The 13,725-nt window shown below is 57.0% G+C and overlaps 1 protein-coding gene across 16 annotated transcripts in view; it reads left to right on the top strand.

Moving 5' to 3' along the window:
- Fnbp1 (formin binding protein 1) overlaps window positions 1-13,725 on the top strand; it is a 104,823-nt gene that overhangs the window by 45,427 nt on the left and 45,671 nt on the right. For all 16 annotated transcript variants that reach the window (XM_026386280.2, XM_026386288.2, XM_026386287.2 and 13 more), the window contains 4 exons: window positions 3,225-3,281; window positions 4,121-4,268; window positions 12,711-12,773; window positions 13,292-13,396. In XM_026386280.2, the coding sequence (XP_026242065.2) occupies window positions 3,225-3,281; window positions 4,121-4,268; window positions 12,711-12,773; window positions 13,292-13,396 (373 nt within the window). The remainder of the gene's footprint in view (window positions 1-3,224; window positions 3,282-4,120; window positions 4,269-12,710; window positions 12,774-13,291; window positions 13,397-13,725) is intronic.

Here is a 13,725-nt window from a genome sequence, read left to right as displayed (position 1 = left end):
CCGGGGCCAGGGCTCAGTGGCAGAGTACGTGCCTGGCGTGTGTGAGGCCTTGGGTTCGAATCTCAGCGCCACATGTAAATAGATGAACAAAAGACATCCGGTCAGAAGATGGTGTGTCCCAACAAGAAGAGGCGAAAAGAGAAGCCAGGAGAGTCTCAGCCGCAGAAAATCAAGCAAATGAAGAAAGTCGCTTAGGCAGGGAGCCAGGGAGAGGGACAGGAGGTGCTGGGGCAGCCAGAGAGGACGCCGACCCCACCCTCAGCCACAGGAAGGGAACGAGTCCTGAATCAGTTCAGACAGAAGCCACCGAGGGCCACACTCAGGAAATGGTGGCAGGAAGACTCCGGAGGCAGACATCAGCGTCCACCCTCCGGCCTCTCCATGCCCCACGTCGAGGCTGAGCGCCCCCGAATCACCCTAACTAGGACGTCCACGGCCCCGAAACCCCTTTGCCTGGTGGGGTCACCACCAAGGGGCCTCCGAGGGGTTCCAGAGACAGGGGGCCCGGAGGCTGGGCCAAGGCCTGTCCACCCCTCCCTGACCGCCTGTCCCCAGCTCCCAGCACACAGAGCCCGGGGCCCTCGGGCCTTGGGGGGACCTCGGGAAGGAGCCACGGACCAGAGCAGGGAGAGGAAGCGCGCGGCACCCACAGGCACCGTCACCAAACGGGGCGCCTCTGTGACACCCTCACCAGCCACGTCCCGTCAGACCTCCTCACCCCCCTCAGGAATCGGGGGCCACCGTGTAGGCTTCACAGGGGACGCACAGGGAGCCACCTGCCGGCTCCTACGCTGTCAGGGTCTGTCCAGGTGGGACTCCGGTCAGACACGGCAAGGCCACACAGCCAGGCCACTCGACAAGGCCACTCGGCCCGCCACAGGGGGACAGAAAGGAAGGAGTGGAGGCCGCAAAGCCAGCCGGGAAGAAAGCACGAGAATAAGCAGAGCCAGGCCCTGGGAGGGTTCTGCACAGGGACGGGGGCAGCACGTGGCCCCCCCACGGGACAGAACTGACGCGGTGGAGGGAGACCCAAAGGGGACCGAGGACCCCGACATCCCACCATGGAACTCACACATAAAGCAGTTGTCACCGAGTCAGGTGAGGGACAGGCTCAAGGTGACCGTGGTGTGAACACAACTGACAAGATCAGGAACAGAAGAGACCTGCAGGAGGGGACTCAGGAAGGTGTCACCTGCAGCTCTCCCGTCTGCCACCAGCAGCAGGACAGGAAGGCGGTCAGCCCTGACAAGGAAGTTCCCTGGAGCCAGCGCAGAGCGGGCTCTGCCTCCGGGGGCCCCGAGAGCCGGCAGGAAGCCGTCACCAGGGGATGGGTGAGGACAGTGCTGCGCTGGGTTTTTCCACCAAGGGCCAAGGAAGCAACGCTGTTGGGACAGGAAAAGCCCCCCCAGACACCCGCCAAGCCCTGGGTGATGTCCTTCCTGTCGCCAAGGAACAGCGGAGAAGCTGTGGCCCAGGGGACGGGCACAACCACCCTTCGAGTGCAGCTGGAGGACAAATGGACCCCCCCCACCAGGCAAACCACGTGGCCGACTACTAGAGGAAGAAGACGTGGAACATCATTCATCTTTACAAGTGACTCCGTTGAGTCTGTAAAATTACAACATGGAAGAAACAGGGCCACCTAACCTGAGCCACACCCCCAGCCCTTTTTAGTTAAAGACATGGTATCACTAAGTTGCTTATTGTGTCAATAATTGTGTCTTTTTTAAAATTCCAGAGTGGGGCAAACTGGTACACTCCCATAATCCCAAGGACTCAGGAGACTGAGGCAGGAGGATTGCAAGTCAAGGCCAGCCTCAGCGACTTATCGAGACCCTAAGCAACTTAGTGAGACCATGTCTTTAAATAAAAGTACAGGGGCTGAGGATACAGTTCAGTTGGTAAAGTGCTTGTCTTGCATGCACAAGGCTCTGGGTTCAATCTCCAGCACCACAAAAAAAGAAAAGAAAGTCTAGACTGGGCACAGTGGTGACACCTGTAATCCCAGGGACTCTAGACACTGAGGCTGGAGTATTGCAAGTTTAAGGACGGCCTCAGCAAGACACTGTCTCAGAATATAAAAGGGCTAGGGATGTGGATCAGAGTCAGAGCACCCCTGGGTTCAGTGCCAGCATGTGTAAATAAATAAGAAAATATCACCTGGGTGTGGCGGCACACACTTACATTCCCCGTGACTCAGGAGGCTGAGGCAGGAGGATCACAAGTTTGAGGGCAGCTGGGGCTGAAACCCTTTGTCAACATAAAAAGGGCTGGAGATGTCCCTCAGTGATAGAGTGACCCTAGGTTCAATCCCCAGTATCAAAAAAAAAAAAAAAAGAAACAGATTCTTTCCATGTTGCAATTTTACGTAGACTCGGTTGATCTTGTATGTAAAATGTACCGGGATCAAAGTGGTCCATGTGTTCTATTTTTTTAGGCCAATCTGTAGATTTGGAGGAAATGGAAAAAATAAAAGTGTGAAATCATAAAGTTACTTCTATGAGAGAGGAAGGGCCGGGGGAGACGCAGCCGGAGGCCAGGCAGCAGCAGATGTGGGAAAGGGGGAGGCCCCCAGGGCCCTTGCTCCCCTCCGAGAGCCCAAGCCGGGCCCAGGAGAGGCAGCCCCAGAACCAGAGGGAGGGGAGGGTTCTGCTCCCTGTGGGTTGGCTTAAGCTGCGGAACACAGACAGACAGAAGCATTTGGGCTTCTCGGCACCAGGACGGGCAGGGACACTGGGGGACGTGGGCTGGCCTTGCTCAGTGCCCACGGAGGCAGCTGGGAGGCTGTCCAGGTGAGTGTCTTGGCAGGGGCTTTCCATTGGGGGCCTGGGGGGCGGATGCACGGCTTGGACTTTGGTTTTGATTTAAACATGTGGCACAGTCTGGACTTGGGATGACCGTGAGGAAATGGTGGCCTGCTAAGGAAAACGTCCCTCAGCTCGGTGCTGCAGACGCAGGCCCCTGCACACCAAGGGAGGGCCGCGCTGGCCGTGCTGTCGGGGTCCACAGGCAGGTGGCCACTGGTAAGTCCCTGCTCTTGTCTATCTGCTGCTTCTCGAGAGTGTCTCCTTGACACAGGTGCTAAAAAAATGGTGGAAGTGACAGGTTTCATCCGTGGACACCTGTGATTTTTCTTTTTCCCCAGACTTTGACTGTGTCGTGTGTCAGCCCTGATGTCTCCGTTGCCCTTCTACCTAGGTGATGTGTCTGCATTTTTATTCCAGGAATCTTTCGAAGAAATACCAACCTAAGAAGAACTCGAAGGAGGAGGAGGAATACAAGTATGTCGGCTGATGACGGTGGGCGGCATTTAGACAGCAGAGGGGACACACGTCCATGAGGCCGAGCCGACTCCATCTTCCTGTCTGAGTCCGTTTTTAAGTTGGGGAGAACGATAAGAACGTCATGTAGCTGACTTTATTTCACACTGAGCCACCAGAACTGGCGCCTCCAGATTGTTTCAGTTCAGGCAACGAGGACAGGTTTGGGGGCAGAGTCTGAGCACGTGCAGGAAGTATGGGCCGCACACATCCTGGAGCTGGGTTTGGGTTTGTGATGTCAGGACTTCCTGTCAGCTAGTCCTCCTCCGAGAAACCGGGGGGCTCCCCCACCCCCAGGACTAGGCGTTGAACCCAGGGTGCCTGATCACTGAGCTACGGAGCCTTGCTCAGTTGCTGGGGCTGGCCTTGAACTTGTGACCCTCTGTCTCAGCCTCGGGAGCTGCTGGCATTGTAGGTGTCACACACACACACACACACACACACACACACACACCCGCGCCCAGCCCCACTCAGCTGGGGACTGACGGCAGGCACTCCCTCTGATTCTGACCTTAGCATCCGTCACGTCCGTGCGGTGTGCTGCAGCACTCTGGGCACCGCGTCCACCCTGAGCGTTGACCAACCGCTCTGGCCCCACCCAGGGCAGCGGGTCTCACCGATCGAGCGTCTGCTGCTGATTAATTCTGAGCCGTTTTGGCGAGAGCCGCTGATGTGTAATGAATCATCAGGCTCCTCTGGGAGGTCGGCGACAATTAACCTGACTTTAATTACCGTCTCCCCTGCGTGAAGCAGCTCGAGACCGGGTGGCCCTGTGTGAGGAGCCCTACTCTGTCCCCTAGGTACACGTCGTGCAAGGCCTTTCTTTCCACCCTGAACGAGATGAACGACTACGCGGGGCAGCACGAGGTCATCTCGGAGAACATGACGTCGCAGATCACCGTGGACCTGGCCCGCTTCGTGCAGGAGCTGAAGCAGGAGAGGAAATCGGTAACGCGCCTGCATTCCCCTCCCCCGACAGGGCGAGCCAGAGGCCACGGAACGTCCCTGGAGGACTTAGAACCAGACAGAGACGTGAAGTGGTCCGTTGGAAACGGCACCTTTGAGAATCGTGTGGACAGCACAGGCCCTGTCCCTAAACAATGCCTCTGGGTCTCACGCAGACGCCGGGAAGCCACCCCAAGGCCTGGGAGCATGGGCCCTGTGAGGAATTCAGGGTATTTGGACACACCACCTTCAGGGGAGTGATGTCATATGGGGAGTAAACGGTGTTAGAACAAAACAGGTGACAAAAATGCTTACAACGCCTGTCATCCCAGCAGCTCGGAGGCTGAGGCAGGAGGATCACGAGTTCAAAGCCAGCCTCAGCCATTGAGCGAGGCCCTGAGCAGCTCAGTGAGACCCTGTCTCTAAATGAGATATTCAAAGGCTGGGGATGGGCTCAGCAGATGGGCCTCCTGGTTCAATCCCTGGCACTCCTAAAAATGTTTAAAAATGTTTATAAGGAGGTCAAAACCCAGAAAGATGTCCTCTGCTGCCGCCTGCTTCCCCCGGGCCCCTCCGAGGCCTTCCTGTGGCCCTGTTGTTGACCTGAGGGGAAATGCACCTTTGAAGGACACTCACTTATGCTTTTGCCTTCGGATCCTTTGTTTGTGGTGCTGAGGACGAAGCCAGGCCTCAGGCGTGGAGGCCGCACTGCCAGAGCCATAGCCCTGCGGCTGAGTCCCTTGATGCCATGGCCCTTGTCATTCCACTTTAAGTGCTTGTAAAGTGCAGAGTGACCTCCTATTAGTCATTAGGTCCCACAGCAGGCCACTTGCGTGCTTTTTAGTACAATCTGAGTCTAGGCATCTAGGGTAGTTCTCTGAGGGCTGTGGAGGCCCCCAACCAACAGGTTGGTTCCTGCTGGAATGGAGGACTCACTAAATGATAATGGCAGGAATATCGCTTAACTGCAACTGTGATAGTTGCTAGAAAGCGAGGAGACAGGTGCAGAGACGCAGGCAGTGGGAATCCCCAGCACGCTCACACCTGGGGCTCCTGGAGAGCCCACAGTTAAGGCCTTAAGAGGAGACATGACGGCGAGTAGGATTTGCCTGGGTTCAGCCTTCCACAGGGAAAGCCAGTGCAAAGGCCCTGGGACAGCTGAGTTTATAGACATGCAGCTCAGGCCTTCCTTTAAAATCACCTATTGGTTTGAAAGACAAGGCCCATGGAGAATTCTTACTTATTCCTGCTTGAGCAGCGGCTGCTGCTGTCTGGAGACGTGTCTGATTGACTAGAGAGGGCAGCTGGGGTGTGGCTGCTTCAACCTGGGGAGCAGAGGCCTGGGATGCCGCTGGACGTCCTGAACACAGGACAGCCCTTCCCCATGGAACCTCTGGGGAACCTGACCCAAACCTCTGTGTGCGGAGACAGAACCCCTGCAGTGGACCTGCTGTGACACCCTCTGCCAGGCCGATCATTAAAGAACCTATTCTATTTTACGGGGCGGAGGGAGCCGGGGGCAGAGCCCCATGGCTCAGACACCTCACACAGTGATGACATAGGCACCGTAGATCTGAACTCGGTACTGGGCCGCTGCCCTGGTCCCTGAACTTCCCCTGACCTTAGAAAATTCTATCTCCTTCCTGTTTATTGCTGTGATCAATGCTGCCTCTCCGGGCTGACCTTCCCTGATCCTTGTAGCTCAGCATTTTAGCCAACTCCCTAAACAGGACCCAGGCACTTACCTAAGGAGGAAATACCAGGTCCCTTTGTGGAGTGAGTCACGGGGTGGGAAGCCCCCTCCCTCCCTGAATTCCCCTGCTCTGACTGCATGCCTCCTGGCAGCTCCTGCCCAGGCCTTGTGCTCCTGCCCCAGGGCCTTTGCACTGGCCTTTTGGTCCTTGGAAAGCCTTTCCCCAGATATTTCAGAGCTCACTCCTGACTTCTTCCTCAGGAATGTCACCTTCTCTATTTCTACTCCCTTCTCAGGACCTTCCTCTGCTCTCCTCTCTCCTCTTGGCTTTGGTACTGGGTCAAACCAGGGCTGTGAAATTACAGGACTACCAGGGAATCCCAGCCACCTGGGAGGCTGAGGCAAGAGGATCTCAAGTTTGAGGCCAGCCTCAACAACTTCCCGAGGCCCTAAGTGCTTTGGTGACCCCCAGCCTCTAAATGAAAAATTGAAAGGCCTGAGGCTGTGGCCCAGTGGCTAAGTGCCCTGGGCTCAGTCCCCAGTACTGTGATGAACAAACACGTGGGTAGGTGACCCCTCTCCACACCTGCCGTCCGGGCGCCCTCTTCTGTCTCTCCCACCACAGGGACCTGTCAGTGCCCCCACCGCCTCCCTCCTCCGGCAGCAGCGGGGTGCACACTGTGCCCAGGTCCTGAGTGGTGGGTGAGGGAAGGAGCTGGACTCAGCTCTGGCCAGGGGGGCTACGGTCCTGAGAGCCCCGCCAGCTCCGGAACACACTGGTGAGGGGCTCCTCGTGTCAGTTTGGAAGGGGGAGCTTCACACGGGGAGGAGCTGGGTGAGCACCTGGTTGCAGGCTTCGTGTTTTGTTGGGTTTTCCTGTTTGAGTACTGGGGATTGCCTACCACTGAGCTCCAGCTTCAGCCCTTCTTAATAATTTGAGACAGAGTCTTGCCAACTTGCTGAGGCTAGCCTCCATCAGGCGATCCTCCTGCCTCAGCCTCTGAGTCACGGGGATGGCAAGGGATTGCAGGTGCGCCCGGCTGGTTCAGGATTTGAGCAGGGTGTGAATAGCTCATAGGACAGGACTGAGGTGCTCGCCCTGGGGCATCGTCCCACTGGGCCACATAGATCCCCCCTGCACCACCTAGATTTAAAGCTAGATGAATCCCGCCAATCCCAAGTGAGGCTCGGGAGCCACCAGTGTTAGGACCCCGTGTGGGTTGGGAGGAAGTGAACGTATTTGTCACAGACTGTTTTCTAGAAGCTCCCTCTTTCTTTGCCCTATTAAAGTCTTTGTGTGGCTGTTTCCATCCGAGGAATCTGAGCTGGAGTTAGGATCGCAGCTGCTTGACCGTCCTCACTTGGGTGCTAGTTGACTGTCCTCACCAGGGTGCTGGTTGACCATGCTCACTTGGGTACTGGTTGACTGTGCTCACCAGGGTGTGGTTGACTGTGCTCACTTGGGTGCTGGTTGACTGTCCTTACTTGGGTGCTGGTTGACCGTGCTCACTTGGGTGCTGATTGACTGTGTTCACCAGGGTGCTGGTTGACCGTGCTCACTTGGGTGCTGGTTGACCGTGCTCACTTGGGTGCTGGTCGACCGTGCTCACTTGGGTGCTGGTTGACCGTGCTCACTTGGGTGCTGGTTGACCGTGCTCACTTGGGTGCTGGTCGACTGTCCTTACTTGGGTGCTGGTCGACCGTGCTCACTTGGGTGCTGGTCGACCGTGCTCACTTGGGTGCTGGTCGACCATGCTCACTTGGGTGCTGGTCGACCGTGCTCACTTGGGTGCTGGTTGACCGTGCTCACTTGGGTGCTGGTTGACCGTGCTCACTTGGGTGCTGGTTGACTGTGCTCATCAGGGTGTGGTTGACTGTGCTCACTTGGGTGCTGGTTGACTGTCCTTACTTGGGTGCTGGTTGACCTTGCTCACTTGGGTGCTGATTGACTGTGTTCACCAGGGTGCTGGTTGACCTTGCTCACTTGGGTGCTGGTTGACCGTGCTCACTTGGGTGCTGGTCGACCGTGCTCACTTGGGTGCTGGTTGACCGTGCTCACTTGGGTGCTGGTTGACTGTGCTCATCAGGGTGTGGTTGACTGTGCTCACTTGGGTGCTGGTTGACTGTCCTTACTTGGGTGCTGGTTGACCTTGCTCACTTGGGTGCTGATTGACTGTGTTCACCAGGGTGCTGGTTGACCGTGCTCACTTGGGTGCTGATTGACCGTGCTCACTTGGGTGCTGGTTGACTGTGCTCACTTGGGTGCTGGTTGACTGTCCTTACTTGGGTGCTGGTTGACCTTGCTCACTTGGGTGCTGATTGACTGTGTTCACCAGGGTGCTGGTTGACCGTGCTCACTTGGGTGCTGATTGACCGTGCTCACTTGGGTGCTGATTGACTGTGTTCACCAGGGTGCTGGTTGACCTTGCTCACTTGGGTGCTGGTCGACCGTGCTCACTTGGGTGCTGGTCGACCGTGCTCACTTGGGTGCTGGTCGACCGTGCTCACTTGGGTGCTGGTTGACCGTGCTCACTTGGGTGCTGGTTGACTGTGCTCATCAGGGTGTGGTTGACTGTGCTCACTTGGGTGCTGATTGACTGTGTTCACCAGGGTGCTGGTTGACCGTGCTCACTTGGGTGCTGATTGACCGTGCTCACTTGGGTGCTGGTCGACCGTGCTCACTTGGGTGCTGGTCGACTGTGCTCACTTGGGTGCTGGTTGACCGTGCTCACTTGGGTGCTGGTCGACCGTGCTCACTTGGGTGCTGGTCGACCGTGCTCACTTGGGTGCTGGTCGACCGTGCTCACTTGGGTGCTGGTCGACCGTGCTCACTTGGGTGCTGGTTGACTGTGCTCATCAGGGTGTGGTTGACTGTGCTCACTTGGGTGCTGGTTGACTGTCCTTACTTGGGTGCTGGTTGACCTTGCTCACTTGGGTGCTGATTGACTGTGTTCACCAGGGTGCTGGTTGACCGTGCTCACTTGGGTGCTGATTGACCGTGCTCACTTGGGTGCTGGTCGACCGTGCTCACTTGGGTGCTGGTCGACCGTGCTCACTTGGGTGCTGGTCGACCGTGCTCACTTGGGTGCTGGTTGACCGTGCTCACTTGGGTGCTGGTTGACTGTCCTTACTTGGGTGCTGGTCGACCGTGCTCACTTGGGTGCTGGTCGACCGTGCTCACTTGGGTGCTGGTCGACCGTGCTCACTTGGGTGCTGGTTGACCGTGCTCACTTGGGTGCTGGTTGACTGTCCTTACTTGGGTGCTGGTTCTCTTATTTCTTCTACTTATTTGTGTAAAGGCGCTCAGTGCTGTGGTTTGGTTTTTCGACCACTAGTGGCTTGATCTACATAAACGGGGCAGGATGAGCCAGTGTCACCCTCTCTGCCCAGCGGGGACACTCCGCGGCTCGCCCCGCCTCCGGTGGTCCATCTCCTCCATCTCCTGGGCGCTGTGTGGCTTGGGTTCTCTGTGGTGCTTTTTCATTTTGTTGCTGAGCCGTCTCTGGGCTTCCCCTAGCCCCTGGGAAGTTTTTCAAACAAATCTCCAAAGGTGATTCATCTGTGGAGACTAAAGTTAAAATGGGAATAAGTAACTGTGGCTGTCACCTGCGATATCATCGGGCATTTCTTTTTTTAAGTCCCATCATGTTTTGGGAGAAATGAAAGCCATCTCCTCACAGGAGTGGGGACCTGGTCCCTGGTAGGAGGGGCTCTCTGGTGACTTCATTCCTCCCGCTCCCAAAGCTCTGATTATCTCGTCCCCAGGACAATTCCCCTCTCTGTGGAGCCGGAGGCCCTCTGGACAATGCTTGCCCACTGTCCGGAGGCGCAGCTCTGCCATTGTTTGTTGGGGAACACCGAGTGCATCTGCGGCGCAGCCCTCCACTCGCTCCTCCCCGAGGGGGCAGGGGGCTGGCACAGAGGGCTGGGGGTGCAGGCCGCCGCAGGGCGGGCTCTGCTTGGAGGGATGTGGTCCGGGGGCCACGCTGCCAGGAAGGCCGTGGGGTTTGGCTTTTCTGTTGTCGTTTGGGGTTTTATTTTTATTTATTTTTTTGTAATATTTTTAGTCTCCAAGTTAAAAAATCTAAAAAACGGCTGGGGATGTGGCTCCGTGGTTCAGCACCCCTGGGCTCAATCCCTGGTACCAAAAATAAATAAAAAATAAAAATAAGAGTTGCCGTGGAGACAAAGCAGAGCTCTGCAGCGTCCCCGGGCTCCCTGCTCTTGGTGCACCTGCCTTTGAGTCTCCAGTGAGACCTTTTGGGAAAGATGGTTCCCGTCAGCAAACCTCAGGACTCTGTGGTCCTGCTTGGGAATGGGGACAGCTTGTGACCAAAGGCTCAGTCCTCGTCCCAACCCCCATCCCATAGCAAGGACACGGTTTGGAGAAAGGGGAAAAGCAGGTTTATTGCTCTCCTAGCAAAAGAGAAACGGGGACTCCTGTCCCCGGGCCGGGGTTCTGCCCAGCAGGGACCAGGGGCTTTGAGGAGGTGGCTCAAGGCTGCCTTCCGTCTCGCTGTGGAGTTGAGGTGTGATTCCCTGGTTGATCTGGGAGATGGCCATTTCTGAGATCTGGTGCCATCCCAGAGTCTGACTTGGTTCGTGTGGTGGGTGTGTGCCCCGGGCCTCGTCGTGACTCTGTCTAGGATGGGGAAGAACGGTGACCCCGTGTCCCCTGAGATTGGTGGGGGGGTTGGGGAGGAGCAGGGGGAGAAGAAGAGAAAGAAAGATGTCCTCAGTAAAAGTGAGTCGCAGCCGCGGAGCAGCAAGGGCTGTGTTCAGAGCATGAAGAGGACCAGGGCCACAAGCTCCCCCACAGGGGGAGGGAGCCACCAGGCCAGGGCCAGGAAGGCGCCTCACTGCCAGGGCCGACTCTGACCCCAGGTGACTTCTGCCAGGGACCCTTTCACCCCTGCTGGCGGCTGGCCCCCTGTCCCCGGGACCTCCTCCCCTGCCCTGAGCTCTGCTTCTTGATCCTTCCACAGCCTTTTCCTTGCTGGGTGTGATCCCCAGCTTTAGACTCCTGGGCTTTTCGGTTTTATTCCTGGGTCCATTGTGAGAGCTGAATAATGAAGTCCCCAGGGCTCCTCCTGGGCTGGAAGAGACGGAGCAGGGAAACCTGACCGCCCCAGGGAGCCCGGTTTGTCCCCCATAAAGGAGCACTGTTCTTCCCAACCCCGGCTCCGGCTCCCCTCAGCCCTCCCCAGGCCTTCCCCAGGTCAGCGTCCACGCGGCTCCGCCCAGTCGTGGGTGTGGGTAAGCTCAGAGCTCTGCGGATGTGCCCAGGGGACCTCTTGGCTCCCGTCATTCCTTCACCTACCTTCTCCTCTGCGCACCTGCCACCCAACACTGGTGACTCTACGTGGATCCCTGGCTCTGACCCTTCCCTACCCTCAGATCCGCTCACCCACCACATTAGACTGTCCACGGGGAAGTCTCGCAGAAATTCCACTCTTAGACCAAACTAGTGCTGTGCATCTGGCCCTCCCCCCTCCGACCCGATTTCTTTGGGCTTCCTCTCCTAAAGCCCAGACCCCAAGCCTGGGGTCACCTGGACATCTCGGCATCACAGCTCTGGTCCCACCCCCAGGAAATTCTGCTGGGTTGGCTAAAGGGCCTGGGGGTGTGGCTCAGTGGCAGGGGCTGGCTCAGCATTTGCAAGATCCCGAGGTCATCCCCAGCCCTGCAGATCCAATCAATCAATCAATCAATCAATCAATGTAGATGATGAAAGCGCTCATCCATGTGAAGCTTTTACACAAGAGTTTGCCGCAGCCTTCTCAGTGGCCCAAACTGGGAACAAACCAACGTCCATCCCCTGACGGACGGACGGACAAGTGAAGTGTGGCATTGGCCCACGGCGGGGTGTCATCTGACCATGAAGAGGACTGAGGTCCTGACACTGTGACCACATGGATGAGCCTTTATTTTATTTTTATTTTTTTTTAAAGTATGAACGTTTTCATGATCTTTTTTTTTTTTTTTTTTTTTAAGAGAGAGGAGAGGGGGAGAGAGAGAGAGAGAGAATTTTATTTATTTATTTTAGTTCTCGGCGGACACAACATCTTTGTTGGTATGTGGTGCTGAGGATCGAACCCGGGCCGCATGCATGCCAGGCGAGCGCGCTACCGCTTGAGCCACATCCCCAGCCCCTGGATGAGTCTTTAGAGATCATGGAGACACTGAGCCAGTCACACAGTTCTCCTGGCTCTGTGACCTGCTCATGCGAAATACCCACAACCGGCAGATTCACAGACAGGAGCTATAATGGTGGCTTTCTGGGGTTGGGGACAACGCAGGGCGGGGGTAGAGGGTGACGACTAAGAGGTTCGGTTTTACTTTGGGGGCTGATGAAAATGTTCTAAAATCAATTGTGGTGGTCCCAAACAATTTAGGTGGGTCCGACCCGTGACGTGTGGATCACACCTCAGAACAGCTGAAATGACCAGGTGGCTGCTGTCTTGAGGACCTCCTGTCCCCTCCATCAGGCTGTTGTAGAGTGTTGGAGGGAGCCCTCTCTAGGTTTTCCCACTCTCCCTCTGGAGGCCTGTCCTAGGTGGTCCACGTGGACTGGTTTTGGGGTGCTGGGGTTGCACCGCCAGCGTCACTGTGGCTGGGCCAGCGCTCTACCCTGAGTCACACCCAGCCCCATCCCAGATGTGGGGGTGTCCGTATTACCTAAGTGTGGGAAAGTGTCTTCTCTGTGACCACGTGAGGCCGGGGGCACTGATGCCGAGTGTTCCCCTTTGCAGAACTTCCACGATGGCCGGAAAGCGCAGCAGCACATGGAGACCTGCTGGAAGCAGCTTGAGTCCGTAAGTGAAAGCAAACCTCGAAGGCGATTCCCCCCCCTCCCTCCCCTCCCTCACCCCCCTCCCCCCTCCCTCCCCCCGCCCCTCGTGCTGGGGGCTGAACCCAGGCCCTTGTGCCTGAGAGGCAGGCCTCCACCCACGGAGCTGTATCCCCAGCCCCAAAGCAACTCTTTATGGATTTTTTCTGATTCGAGTTTGATCTAGGCTTGAATCGCTCAGTGAGCAAAAGTAGATAAGTAAACAAAAACACTGAAAAGACGCCTTCGCAGACTTTTCTCCTTGGAATTCCATTTAACTTGCTTCCAGAGCCATTACCTCCATCAAACGTGGGGCCAGAGTGCTCGAGTGTTTCTTTTTTCTAGAAGTCGTGGGAAGAGCAGAGATGAGACAGTCTTAATGGAAATAAATGCAGATTTTAAAATGGCTTCTGGAGACCTCGGCCTACAAGAAACCAGTCCAGAAAGCTGGGGCTGGGGGGTAAGAGTGCCCCCTGGGTAACGGGCTCCGTGTTCCGGGCGCAGAGCAAGCGGCGGTTCGAGCGGGACTGCAAGGAGGCCGACCGGGCGCAGCAGTACTTCGAGAAGATGGACGCGGACATCAACGTGACCAAGGCCGACGTGGAGAAGGTGAGGGCCCCCCCCCCCCGCCTGTCTTCGCCCCCGGCGCCCGCCCCACGGTCCCTTTCCGATGAGCCACGGAAGGGCTCAGAGTCCGGCGTTTTCCATCCCGTGGAGCCTCCAGGTGAGGAGCCCAGCAGCTTGTCCAGGGTCCAGGACCCGTGCCCATGGCAGCAGCCCGTCTCATGGCTTTTCAAAGACGGTTTCTGGAGGCCGGGCAGTGCTTCTGCCCACTGGGGGAGCTTGGCTGCTTCCAGGCTGCCTCGAAGCACCCACCGGCTGCTGCCTGCCCTGGAGGCTGGGCTGCGCCTCAGGTCCCTGCGCAGGGAGCCGCTGGT

Source organism: Urocitellus parryii, chromosome 4, assembly GCF_045843805.1.
Source record: "Urocitellus parryii isolate mUroPar1 chromosome 4, mUroPar1.hap1, whole genome shotgun sequence".
NCBI classification, from domain to species: Eukaryota; Metazoa; Chordata; class Mammalia; order Rodentia; family Sciuridae; genus Urocitellus; species Urocitellus parryii.
The sequence above is the reverse complement of the archived record's forward strand: the minus strand, read 5'-3'. Positions and strand labels throughout refer to the sequence as shown.